The following is a 24,618-nucleotide window of genomic DNA, read 5'->3' on the forward strand; positions in this document are numbered from 1 at the left end:
ATCCTGTCCTCCTCCTGCTCCCCCTCTTCCCGTTTGAACTCATTCACATCGAAGTCATTGCTTATACTACAGTTGAATGAAACTGCTCCTGCGTCAACTGACCGTCCAAATCCATGTTATCATAAGTTGCTTCCCCTTCGACCCATAATTCTTTTTCATTGCCTCCAAAACCATCAATGGACGGGCCATCCTGAACACCATGCATCCTGTACCCATTCTCCACCACCAGCTCAGCCATGGGCACATTGGAACCTTGGAGAACCCTAGTGTAGCGGGACCAGTGAGCAGGGTCGCGTAAGGGCATGAGGACATAGTGTGCCCTAGTCTTCCCAGTATCAAACCTCCCCTTTAGTGTGAAATCACCACCAAACTTTATATTCAAATAGACACAAAGGTCGTTGAAGCTAGGAGGTTCATCAAACCATTCCAATTCTTCTTCCATATCCTCAAACATAACATCCTCTCTCCTAACACTTCCTCCGTACAAAACTCTAACACAACAATCCATCTGCAGAAGCATTTCAAGAAACTTCATTAAGTCGTCGAAATCATCATACGTAATGTCCATACTAACATTAATATATTTCCTAACTATAACTATACTAACTAATCAAATATTAACATCTATACAAGGCATACTATAACTGTACTAACTAAACTACCTAACTTTACTACCTATACTAACTTATTATATTACGTATACTAACTAAACTATCTAACTTTACTAACTATACTAACTATACTTTAATAATTTTACTAACTTTATTAACTGTGCTAACTATATTAGTGGAGTACCTCGTTGCAGCGCGTAAGACCGGGCCGGGAGGCGCGGGCGTAGGCAGCCGCCGTGCGTGGCCGGAGGTTCTGGCCGGAGGGGGAGCCACGCCGGCGTGCGGGCGCGGCGGCCGCACCCGGCGGCCGGTGGCCTGGCTGCCTGGCTGGCGCGGGCGGGCGGACGCGGCTGGCTTGCTGGCGCGGGCGGGCTGGCTGGCGTGGGTGGACGCGGCCACGGCAGACAGCGTGCACGGCGGCGGGAAGGCGCGGGCGAAGGCGGGCGCGGCGGCCAGCCTTGCTGCGCTACTCGAAGAATGGAGACTGCTCGAGCACGCGGGCCGCCGCGGAGGTTATACCCAGCTCTGCCGCGCCATGGATCAGGGCGCGGCACTGCCGCGCCAAGATCGGTGGCGCGGCAGAGCCCTGCCACGTCAGCGGCCAGCGCTTCTGGTCGCCGCCACATCAGCCTTCTGCCGCGCCACCATGCATGGCGCGGCACAGGCATTTGGCCGCGCCAGGGCAATAGGCGCGGCCAAAAGTGTTAGTTTAAAAAAACCGAGAGTGTTAGATTTAAAATTAAGTTCAAAAAAGTGTTAAAATTAAAAAAAAAATCTCCACCATCGCCCTTGGCTCCTTGGCCTCGTGCCCTCATCTCTATAAATTTATAGAAAAGAGCATTAAGATTATAACAGCAAATTAGTATCATTAATTCCTCCGTAAAATATATTTTATAATATAATTATAATAATACAGTGTCAAAAATATTTATGCTCTTTTTATAAATTTAATTAAACAGACAATATAATTTAAATCGATTTATTCGGGGATGAAGACAGTACTTTGTTATCCTGCATACCTCTTCTTTTTCACTTTGGTGTACTTCCTTTTTATCTGTAATAATAGACTATATGTACTAATATATATCCAGCTAGTGCCATATCTTTGTTTACCTGCATGCGGTGTCTAATCTTATTGGGAAGGCAATAAAGATGATTCAGGGGACGGTGACAGGCTGACAGCTAGCTCCCAATATTACCCTATACTTATTAGCCGGACCCTTTATATAAAGGGTCAGTTTAGTTCCCCAAAATTTTGCCAAAATTTTCAAGATTCCCCGTCACATCGAATCTTTGGACGCATGCATGAAGTATTAAATATAAATAAAAAATAAAACTAATTACATAGTTTAGACGAAATCCACGAGACGAATCTTTTAAGCCTAATTAGACTATGATTGGACACTAATTGCCAAATAACAACGAAAACCGCTACAGTACATTTTGCCAAATTTTTTGGCATCTAAACAAGGCCAAAGTTTATATAAGCATAATAAGCATGCATGCATCATGCATGTGCTACAACAAATATCAGTAGTATATAGGACTACAGTGGTAATTGGAGATTAGTGGACTGTGCACTGCGGTGATAAACAGGTCGATATATGCTTTAGGAGGCTTCCACTGATGCGATGATAGCTCATCAAATTATATAGTACTCTACTCATTAACATGCTTTCGTCGCCAACATGTGGTAGATTATCGCGTCCTTTTTTTCCCGAAAGGGTAGATTATCGTGTCGTGGGCTCGTGGGTGAGTATTAGCTCGGGTCACAAATAGGAGACGTGCGTGTTGTGTTTAGGTTGTCTAGCGCTGGAGCCGGCCATTCTAAATTTTGATTAGAAATTACGCGTTTATGTGTTAAATTTAATTAGTAAATATCTCAAATGAGTAGGAGTAGATATTTTCTTTTATCATAATATAAAGTGGTTTCGTAATAACACATCGCTGGTGGACATCCGTTCTCCGGCGAAGACTGCACAGTGGATGACGGATCCGCCTCCGTCGTCGCATGTGCAGGGGCCACCACACGTCACACCTCCTAGGGGGAGAGGGGACACCCTGGCGTTGTGGATGCCGAGGCGTGCCTTGACGAAGCGTTGTTCAGGGCTTCCACCCCGGGAGGCGCGACGGTCGTGGGGTGCCACGGACGTGACAACCGCACTCCATCCCCTCGAGCAACCCCGCCGATGGACACTTCATCGAGCGAGTCACAAAAGTGAGGCAGCCGCCTCTCCTGGAGCTGTCCGAAGATGATGTGGACCATGGCGGACGTGCACCACTCACGCTCCCCAAGAGGAGCAAGCGGATAGCGGCGCAGAGCCTATCACATATCACGGCGTCCAAGCGAGGTGAGTACCTTGTCTTGAGGTGCCTGGGACTAACCAGCGGGATGCCGTCTTCGTCCACGTCGGCCTTGAAGGCGTACAAAGAAATCTATAGCGGTAACCCCGGTAACATGCAGGGGCTTCGTGAGTTGTTCCCGCCGGAGGGCGACGTGGGTGCGCGCAAGTGGCGCCGTCGCCGCTCGGCTGCCCAGGCATAGGCCTCCTAGTCGGCGTATCTTCTTGGATTGACCAGTGTCCAATGTAACGCCATAGATTTCAGTACATTGTACACTAGGATGGGTCTGAGCGTCCATGTATAGTTCTTCTGACCCTCTAGGACGTTTTTTCTTTACCTTAATACAAAGACGCGTAGACCTTTTGCGTGAGTGGAAAAAAACTTCTATCCACAGAAGGATGTAATTCTACGTGCAATCTTTATTAATGTTTAGGCAAAATTGGCTACAGGAAGTCGCTTGCTAGCGGACATCGAAAAAAGTCGCTTTGCTGTTGGACAGTCTAGTTTGAGACAAATTTGTTGGAAGACACCAAATATATTAAATAACTAAAATATTTATCTTTTGCTCAGGAGGTGAGAGAATAACTGTGAAATGTCATTTTTGCCCTTGGCTCTTTTTTGGCGCACTGCACGTGTCTAGTAAGGTCTCTGTGCTAATAGATTTTACGGAGATGAAACTCTCTTTATCTCTTTATAATTCATCTACCAAGTCAGGCCCCGTTCGCGTGCCCTTAAGCCCGGCTTGATCCGCTTCTTTTTTTTTATCCGGAACAGTGTTTTTCCTTACAAATTCCTCCAGAATTCCTCCAAACCACCCAAATTCCTCCAGAACCATACCATTCGAACGGGTGTTGATAATATGTCACAGTACATATAAAATTAAAATAAAATATAGATAAAACCTAACTGGCATGGCCTAGTGCAAGGCTGGGCAACTACTGTAAGCTACATCTGAGCAAGATGGTGTTAATACGCGGCTGTAGAGCCAAGTTTAAGTAAGAAAAGCCTACTGTAAGCTAAATTGCTAATTGATACTGTACAGATAATGTCTTGTAATGCAAGGCCCCAAATGCAGGGTGTAAGATCGCAACTGCGCTGTCAGTGGCGCTGTGGCCAGGCGTCCATTGTCAATCCCGTCCTCATCGAGTCCATTCCAGCAGCTGGTGTCTAGTAGCAGAAGAAGTCGACCGTCGACAACGATTTCTCGGACTGGACAATATAATAAAATAAAAGAATAAACATGTCAAAAGTAAAATCAAATTTTGTGTTTTAAAATCCAATTCTTGGAGAATAATGATTCATAGAACCTACCCGCATGCACATTAATCCTTATCCTTGGGATGGAACGTGTTGTGTAGTGTAGGCGTGTAGCAACTACCAATCGCCTCGACCGATCCGCCGCCGCCGCCGCCGCCATTGCTCGATGCCGGCCTGTGGAGTACAGGACATCTATTCCGCCGCCCGCCGCCCGCCGTCGTAGCTCCGTGAGATGACACAGGCCCAGCAGCTCGGCGGCGGCCATCTGTCACTCGCGCCGTGGCGCGGGCCCCTCCCATCTCTTAGCTTTGTCGTCATCCCATCTCATCTCTCGGCCGCCTGTGGAAGGAAGGAAGGAAGGCGATCGAGAGGTCATCACATCTGGTAACGCGCGGCCTGGCACGCATACCAAGGGCCCCGGGCCGGGGCCACCCACCATCAGTGCAGTACACCGCCCCTCCTTCCTTCACGTTTCCTTCCTTGCTTCCTCTCCTCTCCACTTCCGATCGTCCCCTCTCTCCCTTCTCCTTCCCTCCTCTGTTCTGACGCCTCGACCGAGACCATTCCGAGCATTGAACACCGATTGAGTAGGAGACTAGTAGTCGGACGAAATGGGGGAGGAGTCGCCGGCGCCGGCGAAGGTGTACTACGACGGGTGCCCCGGCTGCGCCATGGACCGGAAGAAGGAGACCCAGTCCGGCGTCCCCTACAAGGAGCTGCTCTTCGTCGCCACCACAACCTTCGCCTCCGGTACGTCCACGTACTACTACTCTCCCACACCTGACGCTCATGACGCTGACTCCTCCTGCTACCTGCTCTGCTCCTTCCATTTCTTTATCGATCCATCCATTCCAACTGCCGAGACCAGCCAGACCACGTCGTCCGGGGAAGGACGACAGACGGTCTTATTTTACTGCCTGCGTGCTACTCTCTTGTTCGATCTGGGTATTCTATACCAGTACATGTGACACAGTTTCTACGAGATTTGGCATCTTTTTTTTTTTGGTCTGCTGGACTGGACATTCTTTCTTCTCGGCCAGGCCGGCGGTGCCATGGCAGCTACTGATACTGAATGAATAAAAACTGATGCTTCTTCTGAAACGTTTGTACTCTGCTGCTGCAACTGATTTCTCAACGCCACTGCTCTTGTCCTTTTTTCAGCTCTGCCAATCACGTCTCTGTTCCCCTTCCTCTACTTCATGGTAAGCCTGCCTGCCATTCTCTTGTCTGGCATATTTGTGCTCTGACTGAAATCATCTATGCATTTTTTTTGGCACATCAAAGATACTGATTTCCTTTTCGTTCTTTCCTTTTTTTTCCACATGATGTTGATGAAACAGATAAAGGACCTGCATGTCGCTCCGAGGGAGGAAGACATTGGATTCTACGCTGGTTTCCTCGGTACGTATGCTTTTGCTGTCACTCACACAGTCACACTCAACCCAACCCAAGTGCCAATGGCTGACAGAAATCCATGCGTGTATCTTTAGACTACTTATTCTTCTTCTTCTTCTTTTCTGATCGACGTGAAATCTCTTTCTCCTCCTTTTTTTCCCGTCTTTTCTTCAGGTGCGGCGTATATGATTGGCAGAGGTGTCGCGTCGGTCTTCTGGGGTGTGGCGGCGGATCGTGTTGGTCGAAAGCCTGTCCTCGCGTTCTCTGTCTTTTCGATGTAAGTGCTCCATCCATCGCCGTCTATCTTTCTTCCTTTCTTTCCATAACAAACAGCTACCACAAAAAAATTTATCCATAATTGATCGAAGTTAAATCTTAGTAGTACTAGTATTTTTTTCCCTTTATTGTATATATAACTATCTGTTACCAATCCATTTCCAAACCTACATATGTTTCAGCATTGTGTTCAACACTCTGTTTGGACTGAGTGTCAAGTACTGGATGGCTATTGCTACAAGGTTTCTTCTCGGTGCTCTCAACGGCTTCCTTGCACCAGTAAAGGTATGTGTACCTACTCTGGTTATATTAAAAACTTGAAAGGTGAGAATCCCTAAGAAGAGACAAAGGAACTATATATGTCGCTCACATGCTGTGCCCTGATTCCAGCAAATAGTCTAGTCAATAGTGTAATGTGAACGTGGTTATTGCTTTCTTCTTCAGGCCTACTCCATTGAAGTTTGCCCACCTGACCAACAGGCTCTGGGTATATCAGTTGTAAGCTCCAGCTCTACACATAAGTGCACAACACTTGCTTCTACTGCATAGTACTATACACTCTGTTTGATCCATTTGATTTGATTTAGGTCAGCACAGCATGGGGAATGGGTGTGATAATTGGCCCGGCAATTGGGGGCTATCTAGCACAGGTATCTGACAAAGATTATTGTTTGCTTGCTCAAAAAAAAAAGATCATTGTTTTTAACCATTTGGATTACTTACTTTTCAACTTCTGTGTCTTCCTTCCTTCCTCATTACCAGCCTGTCAAACAATACCCACATCTGTTTCATGAGAATTCAGTGTTCGGAAGGTAGTATTCCTTTCGACCGGAATTAAATTATTTTGTTAACACTAAGTTAGAATGTTTTTTTTTTCATTTGATCTTCTTGTCCCAACATCATGCAGGTTCCCATATTTATTGCCATGTCTATGTATATCATTTTTGGCTACCTTGGTTCTCATAAGCTGTGTATGGCTCCCGGTAAGCACAACCTGCTCTCTATATGACTGTATGCTTTCAGATTTATTGTTGTCATGAAGGGTTTTTTTTATGTTATTTTAAGATTTTTTAGGCATACATATGTCTTGTTGTTGGCACACTAAAATAGCCAAGTCCATGTGAATATGCTCTCTTTCCTTATTAAATTACACAAAATTCTGTTTAGATAATTTTGCACTTTGATGTCGGTTTATATCTATACTTTTCATTCATCGAGCAACTAAACTAAACAGGAGACCCTACATAAGCACAAAGGCCTTGAGAGAGCAGTTGAAATGGTAGAAGGTACTACAACTCAAGAAAGTGCAGAGCCACCTAAGAAGAGCTTACTCAGAAACTGGCCACTGATGTCCTCCATTATATCATACTGTGTCTTCTCCCTTCACGACACCGCATATTCTGAGGTACCACTTACCGACCACAACAGCTTCTACACTGAAATGAATTGTTATAAAAGTTGGATAATGTTGCGATTCAACATCAGATATTTTCTCTATGGACCGTGAGTGACAGAAAATATGGCGGGCTTAGCTTTGCATCTAAAGATGTGGGCCAAGTCCTTACGGTCGCAGGTAATTCCACTCCAGCCAATTACTTCCCAAAAACTTGAAAAAATACGAGGCATCCACTTGATCAGTTGCGTGTTTTATGATTATAATAAAGTCTGTATACTGTAGTAAATGCAATTTCTGGATATATTATCTATACTTATCCTCTGCTCAACTGTAGGTGCCAGTCTTCTAGTATATCAAATATTTGCTTACCGTTGGATCGATAAAGTCCTTGGTCCAATCAATTCAACCCGAATTTCATCGGTGAGTTATCAGTCACCATTATTGTTTGACATCTTGCAGTGTCTCCATAGTTCCATACTGATGTTTCCCTATTATTTCTTTTCAAAATTGTTTATAATTCTTATCAATTGACCAATAAGCATCGCAGGCACTATCTATACCAATAATTGCTGCTTATCCCTTCATGACACACTTGTCAGGAATAAGACTTGACGTACCTCTATACATCGCAGCAATGCTCAAAAGCGTTTTTGCAGTAAGTACTTCACTATGATTAAGCTCTGAGATTCAACACATAAAACATATCACCAACCACTAAATGGTTAAATACATACACTGCTGTGTACAATTAGAAATTCAGGACAAAAGATGCTGGCCATGTATTTTGCTTTACTATGCTGCCTTTGTGCTTCATTCAAATGTTCAGCTTTGCTTTGGGATACTAATGTCTAAGTATGTTGATCAGATCACTAGAACTACCGGCACTTCGCTCCTGCAAAACAATGCTGTGGTACATGCCCAACTTATGCTAGTTATATTGATTATCATCCGATGCCCTTCCAAGAACTGATCAATAATTGTTTTTTTAACGTAGATCAGTAATTGTTATCAGTGTTGATGTCAATATGTCAGATAAACCTAACATCTGAACCGGATGCTATCTGCAGCCACAGGAACAAAGGGGCGCTGCAAACGGGATAGCTACAACGGCAATGTCTCTGTCCAAGGCGTTTGCTCCAGCCGGAGCAGGCATCCTGTATGTGCAAAGCTAGCAGTGCTGCCTAACCCTCTTGTTATTCGTTTGATGTTCATCACGGTTTTGAAAATGGTGCTAGTTAGTCTATCATTCCTAGCTTATAAGTGATTGCTTGTTGTGTGATAAGCATGAAAGCATGACAAGGTAGTGTATGTGTATGTACATGTATTTTGAACAAGAAGCTCACCGCTGAAACGCCTCTGGTTGTAGGTTCTCATGGGCACAAAAGCGTCAGCATGCCGCATTCTTTCCAGGTAAATTTATATATATGCAGTTTTGCACTATGATCTTTCAAGTAGTTACTGCAGTAAAACCACATAGAGGATTCAGATCTGAATGAAAGGATAAAAAGGGATTGTGATTAATCCCCACATTTTTTTGGTATATATATACATGCAGGTGACCAGATGATGTTTCTGCTCCTGAATCTGACAGAGGTCATCGGGCTGGTGCTCACCTTCAAGCCTTTCCTTGCAGTTCCCCAGCAGTACAAACAATGAAACTGTGAAAGCATGCTGGATGCATATAGAGGTATAGCTAGCTAGTGTGTGGGCGAGAAGAGGGTGATGAACATGAAGTAGAAGTATGCCGTAGCGTGTGTGCGCCATGCATGCTATCAGTGCATACATACATACATACATACACAAGCCTGAAAACAGAGCCAGGTGTGCAACGGAATTCAGTTTGGAGTCCATCGTTTGATGCCGCTGTTGTTGACTTGTGTAGCCGACAGAAAAAAAGGAAAGCTTTTTGACTAGTTCGGTAAATGGGTTACTCGGCGTACTTCCTCGATTTCACTCTGTTGTTTTCTGAAGCGATTTCTCTCTGTTGTTGGCTGTTAGCCTCTGGTTGTACTCCATAGTACTCGGCTGCCCGTCCTAACGTAGATCAACTTTTAGAGTTGCTTAAGTCAACTATTTTTCTTTACCAAAATGATATAGGAGCTGCTCTATAAACTTCAGCTGTGCTCATGCATGCCACCTTTTCTGCTGTAGTGGTGGGACTTGGCAGGTCTCCCAGCCCCAAGAGTAAAATGCACCGGCGGCCTTTAAACTTGACAGAGGATGTCATATAGGTTTCCAAATTTTTAAAATACCTGTCAGGCTACGTCACAGGTCCATGCTGATGTGGCGGTCCAAGCTGGCACCAGCGATGCCAGATCAGCCCTTAAACTTTCAAAACGCACGTCCACATACATAGTTTAAAATATATGGAGGCCTGTGTCGTGCCCGTGATGGCACTACAGGCCGGAACGGAGGCCCAGGCGCGGGCACAGTGGCGGCCCAGGCCAGGCATAGGCACCAGAAGGCCGTGCCACATCAGGCTTAGGCCGCATTTTTTGGTCCAGACCCGTGGTCTAACGGGCCTGGCCCGTTTGGCCAAGTATATGCGCCTCCACCAGATCCCCGCCCACGTTGCTGCCACCGTCGGATCCCCACACGCGTCATCAGCACCGTGCTCTCCTACCTTAAGCTAGGCATATTTACACCGAAAACCGAACTGAACCGAAACGAAATAATGTTAGTTTTTCGGTTTTTGTTTTGAAATCCCAGAAGTTCGATGCTCCGTGTCGGCTTCGGTTTTGACCTGAAACCGAACCGCAGAGCCGAACAACCGACCAATCACCGAATACACTGGCTCCCAGGGACCCAGCTTCCATCACCCCGCTCCGTGCGACGAGTCCAACAAGCCAACAAGCAGCCCACCACACCTTGGTCGCCCCATAGCACCGCACCCTTCTTGTCCCCACTCCCGCACAAGTCAAAACCTAATCCACGGAGCAGGCGAGCAGTGGCTCGGACTCCCAAGTGTAGCAGCGGCACGACGTGTAACACCCCAGCCCATTAGTAGTAGCCTGTAGTAGTTGGCCCATGTAGCTTAAGTGGCACATGTTGAGTTGTTGTTAGTGGTTTTAGTATCACCTTGGAAGTTTAGGAGGACGAGGGCCAGCTTATAATCCTTGTCGTTCCAAACGTTGCACCTTCGCGTTAACCCTTTTACACGAAGCGATGACGAAAGTGTAAAAGGGGTGCTCCACGTATGCAGGCCCGTTCCACGTGTGGAGCTGGGCCATATAAGCAGTTTTGGACGTGGGGTGTTACAATGCGCATCTAAGCGCGGGGGGGGGGGGGGGGGGGGGGGGGGGGGGGGGGGCGGCGCTCCGCGCTCGCTAGGGTGGTGCGGCTCCTCAGCCCTCAATGGTGGGGGCACGCCCGTGCCGGCGGAGCGGCGGCCATCAGGGGTGCGCCGGCGCGGGGGTTGGCAATAGGGATCTACTGGAGCAAGCTAAATTCCTCGAATGGTAGTTTTTTTCTCATTGGGGATGAGAATAGGGACCATTGAATATGCTCTTAGTCGTTGTTACAGGGAACAAAGACAGATTAGGTTTAGGGCGATGTGGAAGCAATCTGAAGGCAAGGATTTACATTTAGGCCCTATTTGGATTCTATGTTACTTTAGAGTTTAGACCACTTTAGCTGATGAGGTTCCAAACAAGAGGTCCAAAGTGTTGTCTAAAGTTTAGACTATCTTTTTAGCGCAAAAAAGAAAAAAAAGTTTAGACCATCTCTCTAAAATTTTATTCTTCAACTTTAGTCATTAAACTTTAGACCAGATAATCTAAACAGACCCTTATTTGTCTTACGCTAATTATACTACAGGGAGGTCATATAGTTTTTTTTATAATGGAAATAATATTCGTCTTCTTCCTCACAAATCTCTTTCTTTCTAAACCGCAGCCAAGCTCACGTAAATCGTTGGGCCACGTCGCCTGTTTCTTATCAGCCGTCCGATTCCCGCGCTGATGTTGATCTAGTCGTTGATGCCGTCCGTCCAGCTCGTCTCTCCTGGCGCTTCGCGAATACTCCACTCCTCCAGCTCGCAACGCCGATTTCGGCGGCCGCAAGATCCTCCGCCGCGCCGAGATAGCTCAAGCGCAACCGCGAGGCTGAGCGCCAGCTCCTCCTCCAAACCCGGTGTCCTCCCCCTCCCGTTCCTCCTCGAGCTCCTCGCCCACCTCCGCAGCCGATGACGCTGACGACGACGCGTCGCGGGCAGAGATGGGTTCCGAGGAGTTGCTCCCGAGGTGGGCGCTGCGGCAGCCGGCCACGCTCTTCGGCGAGGATGACGTCACGCGCCTCTGCCTCCCTCAAGGACCTGATCGAGAACCCCGCCGCGCTCGCCGACGTCGACACGGCAGAGATCTGGGGAGGGGCAGACCAACGACTTCCTCCGCGACAACCAGGCGCTCCATGCCAAGTCTGCGGCCGCGACGAAGCCCAAGGCGGCCGGCACGGAGGCCCAGCGTGGGGAGGGCGACGGCGTACCGAGAGATGTGCCGTTCGTGGAGCTCCGCGTCTCTGCGACGAGGAAGATCGCCGCGTTCTTCAGGAGGCTGATGGACGAGTGGACTCAGGAGGTGAACGGTATGCCTAAGCCGGAACGGCGGACGGCAAAAGGGAAGGCCGCGGTAGCCACCTGCAAGCAGTGCGCGCGATACCTCGACCCGCTCTTCAAGCAGTACAAGAAGGAGGTATGGATCATCGAAATGTCTGTAGTACTAACAGTTTGAATGACCAAATGCTTATTGCGAATGTTGGTTGGATGAATTCATAGGTTTGTCACCCCATCTCATAGCATGCTTTAATTTGAACTCTTAGTACGATTTTGCTTTACTTTGTTTACAACACTGAATATTGTTATCTAATGCTTAGTGATAAAGGAAATGTAGGAAGCGTGAATATTATATTGGTAATTAGCGGATTGAGTATGATGTAGTGAACGAATGATGGTTCATGCTATTGTTAATACTCCATGTCCATTTCACATTTAAGATGATCCTATTTTTGTAAAAGGACAGATGTTGTCTACTATACTATATCTGCACCTTACCCAATGATTTAGTGATGCAGTTTCTGATAAATATTAGTTTAAATCTGTATCTGAACTATTTCTTCTATTGACCGAAGATTCTCACAGCAACGAGCAATCGATTTAAGGAATACAACCATACAACGAAGACAACAGAGATATTATTGTTTTGCCTTCTCAAATGTTCAGAGAGGAAATCTCTGTAACATAAGAACGGATCTGTCAACCATCGACGATCAGGTTGCAACTTGTGCTCTAAGTAAGCCTGCTGATTTGTTCACGATCTCCCCTACCTATTGGTGACTATTTTCTCTCAAGATCGTTGTGCAATCAAACTTTCCCTGTGAGATTATTTAGTCATTTCTGAATATCTGTAATTTTGTTTAGAGTCATTATCACAGCTACTTTCAATCTTGTATGCTTAGAATAATGTTTAACTGGAGGACTACCTTCATCATGTCTTATGTATGTTTGTCGAGTTATTGCAGATCTAAGAACAGGGGCAAATTTAGGTCCATTTATCAGGGTCCATTGACCCGATAAAATCTACAAATTCTTTAGTAAAACACCGCGAGGACTTAGGACTTAATAAAATCCATGTCACGTAATGAAGTTGACCCAGATCACCAGGGTGATGTTCCCGGCTAGATTCGCTCGTCCAAGGAGCCATGGAATGATGTCTGACAAGCATTGCTGGAGGTGGTCAAGTGCTGTATGAGACGAGACTACTTGGCCGCAGTGGACAACTATTATATCAGCGATAGGCAACTCACCATGACCAATTGGTGTGACCATGGTTGGTATTCATGAGCGATCTGCTCGCGAAAAGATCTACACGAACAGCGTGGCTCACATCATGAATGATGAGACGACCAGAAAGTACCTGCAGTCTGTGAAGAGGCTCATAACATTCTGCCAGAGGAAGTACCCCACTGATCCATCAGGTCGGTAGAGTTCGACAGCCTGGCAAATGGCAGTGATCTGCAGTCTCTCTTGGGCTCTTGGCGCAGCAAAACGTGAAGAATTCAGAAGAAATGCTTCGGTAGTTCGGTTAGTGGCTGTGTGATGACAGGTTGGATTAGATTTGTGCTCGGAATTCTAGGCAAGTTCGATTCTTGTGGGATTTGTGATTCGAATTAGTACTTACTGTAGGAACCTGAACTGCATGTCCGGTCGTTCTGCCTTACTGTACTGTGGAACCTAACAGGAGCATAATCATGCTGTTGTTGGACATTGCTAAACTTTGACCATTTATCTCTTAATTTTCTCGTATTATTGAACTTTATTGAAACTGGTTTCACAATGGCAGCACTCCGGGTAGCCGCGAGGCAACGCCGCGCGTTGCTTTCTAGTGAGGAATGAAATCAGCATCCTTAATTAGAAAAGGAGTTTCCACGCTCTGACGCTCACACGGCAGGGCTCACACACACCATGAAAGTTCAAAAAGGCAAAAGGCAATCATCCTGTTCGCTTATCGTTTCTGTGGTTTATAAGCCGGTTGATGTTGTTTTATCGTGAGAGAAAAACACTGGCTGATAAGCATGACTGATAGGATCAAACGAACAGGGTGAATATCTTAGTGATCTAATTCAAAGTAAATGTAAACTGGCTACTGTTGAATCATATTTATTTATTGAGTGCGCTACGAGTAACTCGATCTTACAATTTGAAAGGGAGTAGTATATCTATCTCCGTGCTGAACGAAACAAATAGCATTCCTCCTTGTGTTTGTTTGGGCTTCAGTGAGAAGCTGCAAAAAAATCTGGCAAAAGATATAAATATAAGTTTATTTTTATGAAACCATTTTTTTTAAAAAAATGTTAGCTTTTAAAACAATGACCTAACTTTTCAAACTTGCTTCTCAGAGGAAGTCCTTTTTTAATCGATTTCTATTGCTTTAAACAGTACGCTCTCCTACGTGTCATGTGAATGTGATGAAAAAGAAAAGTAAAAAGAAATAATAGAATAGAAGACAGCGACAGAGCACTCGAAGCCTCAAGTGCACGTCGCCCCGCCCGCCAGCACCTGCGCCGGCCGCCCGGCGACCAACCCTCGCGTCCCCACGCCGCCGCCGCCGACACAGTATTCCAGCTCTACGCTGACACACTCACATCCTCCCACGCGCAGCAATAGCGGCTCCCCGCCCACCTCACGTAAGCTGCTCTGCTTCACCGATCCGGAGGCGGACGCAGCGCCGTCCGTGACTCTCCGCGCCGGGCAAGTACCCTCGAGCCCGCCTGACCCCCGTCGGCATGTCGCGCCGCCCGTGACCGGTGCTTGGAGCTGGAGCGCGTCATCGCGGACCGTGCCAGGTCGGGGAGCCTCGGCCTCAGCGACGCGCTCGAGCTGTTCGAGGAATTGCTGCTCCACGCCAGGCCTGCCTCGGTTCGTGCCTTCAACCACCTGCTTAACGTTTTCGCTCGCGCCCGATGCTCTTCAACCTCCGAGCTCACCGTCTCCCTCTTGAACCGGATAGCCCATGCCTGCTCAAACAAGGTCCGTCCAAACCTGTGCACATACAGCATCCTAATTGGCTGTTTCTGTCGCATGGGTCGAATGGAGGATGGTTTCGCCGCCTTTGGCCGGATGAAGTAGTTATCGGTCAGTGGGCCTATGTGATGCCAAGAGGGTGGACGAGGCCATGGACATATTGTTCCGAAGAATGCCGGAGTTTGGCTGCACACCAGATGTAGTTTCCTGCAGCACGCTTCTCAAGGGTTTATGCAATGAAAAGAGAGTTGAGGAGGCACTTGAGCTGCTGCACATGATGGCTGATGATGGAGATGGAAGCTGCACACCAGATGTTGTGACATACAGCACCGTTATCAACGGTTTGTTTGGCGAGGGTCAGGTGGAAAAAGCTTACAACCTGTTTCTTAAAATGCTGGATGGGGGAATTTCGCCGAATGTTGTGACATACAACACGATAATTGATGGCCTGTGCAAAACTCAAGCAGTTGACAGGGCCGAGGGTGTCCTTCAGCAGATGATTGATAAAGGTGTTAAGCTGAACATCTGGACATATACTTGTCTGATCCATGGGTACCTCTCTGCAGGACAGTGGAAAAAGGTGGTTCGAAGGCTCGAAGAAATGTACACATGTGGTCTTCATCCAGATGTTGTTACTTATGGTTTGTTGCTGGATTATCTATGCAAGAATGGAAAATGCTCAGAGGCCAGGAAGATTTTTGATTCCATGATTAGGAAGGGCATAAAACCTAATGTAACTATCTATGCATTCTTATTCACGGGTATGCTGCTAAAGGAGCCCTTGCTGATTTGCCTGATCTCCTAGATCTTATGGTAGCAAATGGTATTTCACCTGATCATTACATCTTCAACATAGTGTTTTGTGCCTACGCTAGAAAGGCAATGATAGATGAGACAATGCATATATTTAGCAAAATGAGGCAGCATGGGTTGAGTCCTGATGTAGTCAATTATGGAACATTAATAGATGCATTTTACAAGTTGGGAAGAGTGGATGATGCCGTGCTTAAATTCAATGAGATGGTCAACGAAGGGGTGACTCCAAACATTGTTGTTTTTAGCTCACTAGTTTATGGACTCTGTACTGTAGACAGATGGGAGAAGGCAGAAGAATTAATTTTTGAAATGTGGGATCAAGGAGTCCGTCCTAACGTCGTGTTCTTCACCACCATAATGTGTAACTTATGCAAAGAAGGACGGGTGATGGAAGCCCAAAGTGTCATTGACTTCATGGAGCGTGTGGCCGTGAGACCTGATGTTATCTCATATACTACATTAATAGGTGGCCACTGCTTAGCTGGTAGAACTGATGAAGCGGCAAAGTTACTTGATGTTATGCTCTCAGTTGGCTTGAAACCGGACATTTTATGCTATGATACATTGCTTCATGGCTACTGTAAAGCTGGCAAGATAGACAATGCATATTGTCTTTTTCGAGAAATGTTGAGGAAGGGAGTTACGCCTGGAGCTGTGACTTACAGTACTATACTGCAAGACTGGGAGATTTTCTGAAGCAAAGCAAACACATTCCTTCTTCCTTCATAAATTTCTTGTTTTTGTCAAAAAAAAAAAAACAATTCAGTCGGGACTCTCCTTATACGGCAACCGTGATTCTGTGGTAGAGTCACGGCAGGTACATAATCACCCAATACATGAAAGATATGTAGTTTTTTTTTCATCTACTTCTAAATTTATGTTTATTCACGTATGTTAATAGTTGTGCATATGCACACATATCGTGAATTCACAACAGGAGACAGGCATCCTAAGGCGCCCTCCTCCGTTGATCATTTAACAGTGATGGGCATCCTTAGTCGGCCGCCTCCGTCAATGATTAACAGAGACAGTCTCCTTAAGGTGCCTGCCTCTATTAATGACAGTCAGTCTATAAATACAGTCCAACCACACCATCTTCTTCCATGAGCTTACCCATTTATTTTGATAGGGTGAACATATCTATTTCTTCTAAAAAAACTCTATTTTTCAAGGAGGGAGGTTTTGATCTTGGTTTCTTTGAGGGAGGTGACCGTAGGAGCTTGATATGTGCCCTCATATCCTATTTTTGTGCTCTTTTTCAAGTTTTTTATGCTTTTGCGGTGGTCTAGATCTAACTCTAATGGTGGGAGGAGAGAGAAAGAGAAGATATTTATGGTGCTAATTCTAATGGTGAGAGGAGAGAGAAAGAAAAAAATGTGGCACCAGCGGTGATGGACAAGACATCTTCGCCGGATCAAACCCAAGCATGGTGGTGATGGATAAGACATCACCGCTGGATAGTACGCTAGACCGACGTTGATATATCCATCAACACCATCGGATCAAACGCCGACCGGCTGTGCTGGTACCTACATCTCCGCTGGATCAAACCCAAGCGTGGTGGTGATGGACAAGACATCACCGTTGGATAGTACGCTAGACCGATGTTGATATCGCCATCAACACCGTCGGATCAAATGCCGACCGGCTGTGCTGGTACCTACATCAATGTCAGATCATAAGCCAGATCAATCAACACCGTCGGATCAAATGCCGACTGGCTGTGCTGGTGCCTACATCAACATCGGATCATAAGCCAGACTAACGTTGATGTCTTGTTCATCACCGCCGGATGGTACGCCCAACCGTCGTTGATGCCTCCATCATCACCATCGGATCGTTTGCCAAACCAGCGGTGGTATTCAACTGATTGCCGCCAGATTGAACTATGACGCGGTGGTGATGGTGAAGACAGCACCACCGTATTGAAAGTTGATCAGGTGGTGATGAACAATACCACCACCGGTTTCGAACTGGTGGTGATAACCGAGGCTATCACCAACGACGGCCATAACCAGCGGTGAAGGGGGGTTTAGAACCGGCGGCGATGAACTTTTTGTAGTAGTGCAGCTATTTATCCTAAACCCAATCACAAACTGTATTGCGTCTCGGCTGGTGAAAACAAAACCCTATCATATACCTTTGACTTCGGGCTTGTTTCCACCTCTTTATGTTCTTCAAGTGTGAGCTTGCTCCATTTGGATTGATCACCCTTCATCCATCTCCATGCCTTGCTCACCATCTTGATGTGGACCTGACCTAGCTTAATCAACACTCAGCAAAACGTTACTCCACTAGTTGTCTCAATTACTAAAACCAAACATGGAGCTTTCACCACAATGCAATCCTCCCTGCCCTTGGCCTCTACCTGCTTGCCCTATGATCAAGGAGTGAGAACATGAGAGACAACGATGGAAAAGTGTGACTTCAAAGAAGTTGAATTCGAAGATACCTCAACTCATTGGATCCTCCTCCACCTCACCGGATCCATGCCCCCCTTGTCGGATCCTCTGTAGCGTCGCTGGATCCGCACTTTACCTCATTGTATGGTGGCCTTGGGGTCGACCCACGCTTGGTTCCCACTGCCGACGGCACTGGCCACATGCACGATCACCCTCTATGCCCTAGTGCCACACAAGTCACCTACTCCACGGCCATAGCTCCGCATAGCTCGAGATCCACTTCCACTCTAGCCGACGAGGAGAGAGAGGGAGGGGCGGGTGATGGAGAGTCGGTGTCTGCATGAGGGTGAGGAAGGAGACAATTTTTGTGTGAGGGAGAGCGAGAGAGAAGAGGGGGATGTGGGCTTTGTGTAAGGGGAGTAAGAGGGGACAAAGAGGTGTGGTGAATGGGTGAGAAGAAAGAGGGAGAGCAGTCTACAGCGTTGGTGAGGAGGGTTAGGGTTATTTGTGGTCCAACATGTTTCTAGAAAGAGGGGGGGGGGGGGGGGGGGAGTGGTAAAGAGGCCCACCCTATTTTTAGAACCGTGCCTCTTTAAGTTCCTACATCTAATAATATGTTAGGAAAGTTGATGAAGTGTTTGATGGGCTTCTTGACGCCTCTCAGGAGGACTTTCTAAATCCCTAAACTAATATTGGACACGTAAAGGCCTAATGTTAAAAGGTTGCTATAATAACTACCAAAGCTTCTCTCGTATTTTGTAAATACGGGTCTATCCCACCTAAAAACGGAATCCCATAGAAATGGGTAGAGAACACCTCATTCCACTACCCTCACGTTACCGTATTTTTATGCAAATACGGAGACGGGCAGGATAAATGTAGAAAACAGAATGGGACGGGACATGACAGGAATTATCTCATCCATTTTCATTCGTAGATGCGTATGTAATTTATAAGTTATGTATAAGCAGTTAAGTTGGTGATCATAATATATAGTCTAAGTTTAAGACCCTGATTATGCGTTGCATCAATGTTTATACTAAGATGAGAACTATAAGGTTGATAATGGAAAAGAATGTACACATTTGCATAATACACATATGTACGTATTTCCATATATAATGCACAACTGTTTTCATTTGACTTGCTCATCCCTACCTATTTGCTCTTCAATTTGCTATTCCTTCCGCCCCATTAAAAGAAAGTGTCATTATAACTTTAATTTTTTGTCCTATATATAAAGAGTATCATTAAAGACACACATACGGATTCCATCTAGCTATTTATTTGCTTATCCAACACACAAAGGAAAGACACCACAGCTCAACCTTTTAAGAGAAAGGATATTTAGTCATCCGCCGGTGAAGAAGCGACCATGGCGAGTATCCGTCAAGAGAGGGCCGTCATACTCTCGATAGCAAAGCATCTATCAGGGAGGACGACGACAAAGCATTCGATGACCAAGCATGCGCCGGTGAAGAAGCGAAAATGCCGACTACGGCAGAGCATCCGCATTGGGGGACCGGCCATGACATTTTTTTAACAAAGTATCTGCCGGAGAGGAAACGTGGCAAAGTATCCAGCAGAGAATCTGATGACCGAGCATCCATCATGCGAGAAAGCGACAGCGGTAAAGCATTACCCGTACTTTGCCTGCTTTTGATCGAGATCCATGCATGCGTGCCTATCTGTACATTCTACGGCAACAACAATTAATGTTATAGCGGCCCTGGGCCTGCTCGCACCAATGAACACTTGTACACGGACGCCTGCAGTACCATATACATATACTACACCAGACGGTGGCGTCAGAGCGAGAGACACTGAGACACGGCTGCAGATTGTGCCGGCCGATGCATGGGAGATTAACGCGACCAAACAAGTTAGAAATAGAAATAAAAAAGTGGATGGCGTTATTTTTAAAATAAAATTTGAAAAATGGTTAAAAATAAAAAAACAAATATTTCTGTTCTGAGATTGTATAAAGAAGCCAAATGAATGCATGCATCCCCCCCGCGGCCCCATTTTACAGCCATCGATCAAGATTCAAGACACCATTTCACGTACCAGAAGCATATAATGTCCATTTGACACCAGAAGCATCTGTATCTATTTAACCTAATCAGACAAGCATACATACTCAGTACTCTCCTCCAGGAGTTCAGGTTCTAAAAAAAAGCCGTTTTGGACCAGATTTGGGTCAAATACGAGAAATATGAATCATGAATAGCTTTTGAGTCGTCAAGTACTACATTGGTCTTCGCAAAGTAAATAAGGCTGTGTTTAGTTTGCGAATTTTGGGAATTTGGCTACTGTAGCACTTTCGTTTTTATTTAGCAATTATTGTTCAATCATAGACTAATTAGGCTCAAAACGTTCGTCTCGCAATTTTCAACCAAACTGTGCAATTAGTTTTTTTCGTCTACATTTAATGCTCTATGCACGTATCGCAAGATTCGATGTGATGACTACTGTAACACTTTTTGAGAAAGTTTTTGGAACTAAACCAGCACTAAGTAATAACTAGTCATTCCTGCCACGCAGAAATTAAAAGGCCAAGAGGGTTGTTAACCACACAAATATTCGATCGACAGCTGGGCACGTCACTCGCTATATACTATATATGATAGAATTAGCAGGACGACGGAGTATATACTCATTGATGATTATCGAGGCAGACAGTAACAGTTGCCATTTTTATTCCTCTCCTTTGACACAACTGTCTTTCCTGCGTTGTGACTGGAAAAGTGCGATTTGTTTCGAGCGAAAGAAGGCCCGTCAGTAGCCCAGCTGCCTGCGTCTCCGGCGTGGGCCGAATTGCTGCTACCCACCGATTCTACAGCCCACTATGCTAATGGCTATATGTATGTTGATGGGCTGATGGCCATGGCCACGTAATGGATCCCATGCTAATAGCTCAACTGGTAGACATAATAATGACATCCCAGTTTAGCGGCCACCGACTAGCATTTGCCTAGTTGGTAATCGTCAAATAAATCATATCCAAACGCCCCTAGCTTTAATCATACGCACATGGCTTATTTAGTTTAGTATAGCGTATTTAGAGCCTTGTTTGATGGGTAGGATTATTTGGTAGCCAATTACTCCTTTAGCCCTAATTCATCCAAAGAGAAGGCTTGTAGAAAGGGTAATTTTTTTAGTCGAGTCTCTAACTAGTTGTTAATAGCCAACTAGATGCTAACCTTCTGGACTAATGTTTAACCTCATGTAATAACTAGTCTTAAGGGCAGCTCCAATGATGACTTATGAGCTAACTCTAAGCGTATTATTTCATATTTTAATAGAACAGAGCGAAAAACTATCTCTTGATCAAGAGAGTTGGTCTCATACACATATTCTGAGATTCTGTGAGTGTCATTTGAGCCTATCCATGTTATGAGTCATGTGCTAAAAGTTATTGAAAAAGTTGTTTTAAAGCTAGGAACTAGCTCATACTAAGCTAAACCGGTCCACACTATAGTCAATGCCCACCTATCTAATTAGTTGTCATATTTTCCATTTTGGCAACAAAAAAAAGTCACATACTCATTCGTTACAGCCGCACCACATCATTAGGTACACGCAAGATGATTAATTTCTCAACCAAGATAAAGTTATAATGACTTTTTCACATGGACCTTGTACATAGATATGCATGTGATCAGCGGCCAATTACATATTGCACCACAAAGCTGATAGCAACTCCGATCCAAAAAAAAAAAAACAGAGAATAAAACAAAAAAAAAAACTCGACCTGCGGGGGTAAGACCGCCTCTGGGTATTGCACTTAAGAAGAAGACTTTCTCACGTAGGTCGAAAAAACCTCCGAACCATGTCCTATCCATATACAGCGGCACCGTAGCCCTGTGAGAATGGGGCCGGTCCTTAGACCTGTGCTTTGGCGTGGAACAGACAAAGGGATTTTTTTAACCCTAGCCTAAAATTCGCTCTCACGGGGAAACTCAGGATCTGAGAAGTGCTACTCAGACCACCTAACCAACTCAGCTAGAGGTCCTTTCGCAAAAAAAAAACAGAGAATATATCATGCATGTAATAATTCTAAGACGGCCGGCCCGGCCCTGCACGTAAGGCATTATTGAGTAAGTTAGTTCACCGGAAGATATATCTGGTGCCAAAAATAGAAGCACACTTGGTTTTGGGTGTTTGCTACTAGTGATAAGCCTCAAGTTATGCCCATTCGCTCTAAATGACAATACCAAAGGACATGTGGTCCCTATATTTTTTTAAGTACGGTTCGTTATTTATTATAACTGTATTTCAAAACGTACTTTCTAATAGTTTATCTTTGTTATAAAATACGTCGCCAGCGGTTAGGACCTTTTCCTCTTCGTCTCTCGTGAACAACATAGTAGATAAAAGTAGAAAACATAGACACAAGAGATAGAGAGACTATTCTTTATTTCTTTGAATATTGGTGATTACAACATAGAGCTCCCACGTATATATAGTCCTGCTAAGATCTAAGAGTTTAGTAAGAGCCCACATACAAACAGACTAGAATTATGATTCCTCCTTCTAGGATAGAGTCTGTATGTTTTACAACACTCCCCTTGGGCGATTACTACGATATGCACATGTCTCATTAAAAACTCCATCCAAAAACCTAGTGGAAAAAATAGTTTTCGAATAAAAAGTACATCGCATTCGTTAATTGCATTACACATGTTGTCTCATTAAAAACCTTGTGTGAGAAACCTTAAAGTAAAAACTCACATAGAGAAAAAGACTACAACATTTAACCTTCTTTGTCATTCATTCTTCAGAATATTCTATTCTTCATGCATAGATATTTATCTTTATGGTCTATGTGTGAACTTCAATGTTTTAGCAAATACGATCTACTTGATATTTGTAATTTTAGTGGTTTACCTTCAAGGTAGATTCGATCAAATATGCTCCCCCTCAAAAGCCATACTTTGAACTTCATTGTTCAATTCACACTTTTCATAATTGTGTGCTTAATTAATGGTATACAATACCACAATACTATATGTTTCAAAAGTTGGCTTACAATTCTTCTATGAATTATAATATGAGTATAAACAAGAGCAATATGCTTCATGCATAATGACCACTTATTAGTTGTGCAAAACAAATAAATTTTATTCTTCAGGGTAATAAATCCTTTTAAAGGATTATGGGGGTAAATAAGTTATAATATTTAATATCTTCTAGATAGTGCATCAAACTTATACTAGAGTTTGAATACTTATAATTCTTAGTGAATTTTCAAATTATACGTTCTACAAATCTTCGGGATTTTGATTGTACCACTAAATAATAAATCCAGTCTTGCATTTAGCATTTAGGGGATAATTCAATTGTCAAAGTCACCATTATTCTTATACCTTCTATGATATTTAGAGGATATCAACATTTCATTGCTAGCTTAACGATATATAATTTCTGAGTGTTTGTATGACACCTTCATGGTGTTTAGGATTCCTCATTTTCTTTCTCTCATGTCTACATTCACTTCAGGAATTACTGGTGTTTATTCAAGAATCGACTGGTAAATCCTTGATAGATTAACTCCATCAAGAATATTCTAATTTTCAGAGAATAACATTTCTCTTCTATAAGATATATTCTCTACTTCATGAGAGATTATTATGTGATATACACAATGAGATAGTGTTATTTATTACAAAGTCATTCGATGACTCTATTCCTTCTAGGACATGCTCTTCTTGAGACTTCAATATTCATTCAGGAATATATTATACCTTAAACTTCTTAATACTTGGTATGAGATTTAATTTCCATATGTTGTGATTTATATTCTTCAGGAACTATATGGATCTTCATAATCCATTTATTAACTGCATATTTCATATTCATTCATTTTATTTGCCAGAGATATAGCAGAATATTTATTTCTTCTTAGTAGGAGATTCAACCTCAATTGCTTTCTTCATTGACCCGATATAATCGCTACAAGCGACTTTGCCATGGACTTTGTTTTCTGGATCCGGTTCTCATAAGAGATATATTTGCAGTTATAGAGGTAGTGTTGTTGACAACTATTATTCTTTCCCAATATTCTCACAATGTGAGATTATTCTGTCTCTTTGTTATTTCCCAGACAAGAAATGATTTATTGTTCTGCATACCCAACACTAATGATGTGCGCACTTAGTGTGTTGGATTTCATCTTCATGATGATCCTCTTCATGAGGTGCTTATCCTTCTTCATGAGGTGTTCTCTTCATGAGAATAGAGGAGTTTGTTCTTATTTCATTTAACAAGTATACACTAAACTAGAACCCACAGGCGTCCCCGTAGATTTTAGCTTGATAATATACAATATTTAGTTACTACTAGTAAACACAACTTCTGGTTTATAACTTCAAGTTACTTATCTCATTTTTAGAAATATCTGGCATATGCTCCGCTTCATACTTCACAAGAGCATTAGTCAAACTATTGTTTGATTTAGTGCGTGGTGCTTTCTTGCTTCAGGCTTCTAAGAATATTTTCTCTTAAGATCGTTTTTTGTCTATGAAAATAATATTTGACATTCAAAATGATGGGCTTTCTCTCCCCCTAATGCCAATATTAGATCTTTAATAGCATACTTCAAAA

The 24,618-nt window shown here is 44.3% G+C and overlaps 2 protein-coding genes and 1 pseudogene across 2 annotated transcripts; all 3 read left to right on the forward strand.

The window, feature by feature from the left end:
• The first annotated feature begins 4,688 nt into the window (after positions 1–4,688).
• LOC136483313 (protein ZINC INDUCED FACILITATOR-LIKE 1-like) lies at positions 4,689–9,128 on the forward strand. The gene is made up of 17 exons (XM_066480327.1): positions 4,689–4,961; positions 5,373–5,413; positions 5,552–5,612; positions 5,781–5,883; positions 6,065–6,167; positions 6,327–6,380; positions 6,470–6,532; positions 6,645–6,694; positions 6,790–6,865; positions 7,117–7,287; positions 7,368–7,455; positions 7,613–7,698; positions 7,826–7,933; positions 8,144–8,188; positions 8,346–8,434; positions 8,645–8,688; positions 8,834–9,128. The coding sequence occupies exons 1-17, from the start codon at positions 4,823–4,825 to the stop codon at positions 8,932–8,934; spliced, it is 1,422 nt and encodes a 473-aa protein (XP_066336424.1). The 5' UTR covers positions 4,689–4,822; the 3' UTR covers positions 8,935–9,128.
• A 1,504-nt stretch (positions 9,129–10,632) lies between these two features.
• Positions 10,633–12,761, forward strand: LOC136479093 (uncharacterized; annotated as a pseudogene).
• A 1,530-nt stretch (positions 12,762–14,291) lies between these two features.
• LOC136479094 (protein Rf1, mitochondrial-like) lies at positions 14,292–16,307 on the forward strand. The gene is made up of 2 exons (XM_066477068.1): positions 14,292–15,567; positions 15,612–16,307. Exons 1-2 carry the CDS (start codon positions 14,946–14,948, stop codon positions 16,304–16,306), a joined length of 1,317 nt encoding a protein of 438 aa, XP_066333165.1. The 5' UTR covers positions 14,292–14,945; the 3' UTR covers position 16,307.
• Positions 16,308–24,618: the final 8,311 nt, after the last annotated feature.

This window comes from Miscanthus floridulus, chromosome 9, assembly GCF_019320115.1.
Source record: "Miscanthus floridulus cultivar M001 chromosome 9, ASM1932011v1, whole genome shotgun sequence".
NCBI classification, from domain to species: Eukaryota; Viridiplantae; Streptophyta; class Magnoliopsida; order Poales; family Poaceae; genus Miscanthus; species Miscanthus floridulus.

Excerpts from the sequence above, each read along its gene's own strand:
- LOC136483313 (XM_066480327.1), top strand. The coding sequence starts at position 4,823 with ATGGGGGAGGAGTCGCCGGCGCCGGCGAAGGTGTACTACGACGGGTGC. Across the intron at positions 4,962-5,372 it reads CACCACAACCTTCGCCTCCG|CTCTGCCAATCACGTCTCTG; the intron begins GTACGTCCACGT and ends TCCTTTTTTCAG. Across the intron at positions 7,699-7,825 it reads ATTCAACCCGAATTTCATCG|GCACTATCTATACCAATAAT; the intron begins GTGAGTTATCAG and ends TAAGCATCGCAG.
- LOC136479094 (XM_066477068.1), top strand. The coding sequence starts at position 14,946 with ATGGACATATTGTTCCGAAGAATGCCGGAGTTTGGCTGCACACCAGAT. Across the intron at positions 15,568-15,611 it reads ATTCACGGGTATGCTGCTAA|CAAATGGTATTTCACCTGAT; the intron begins AGGAGCCCTTGC and ends ATCTTATGGTAG.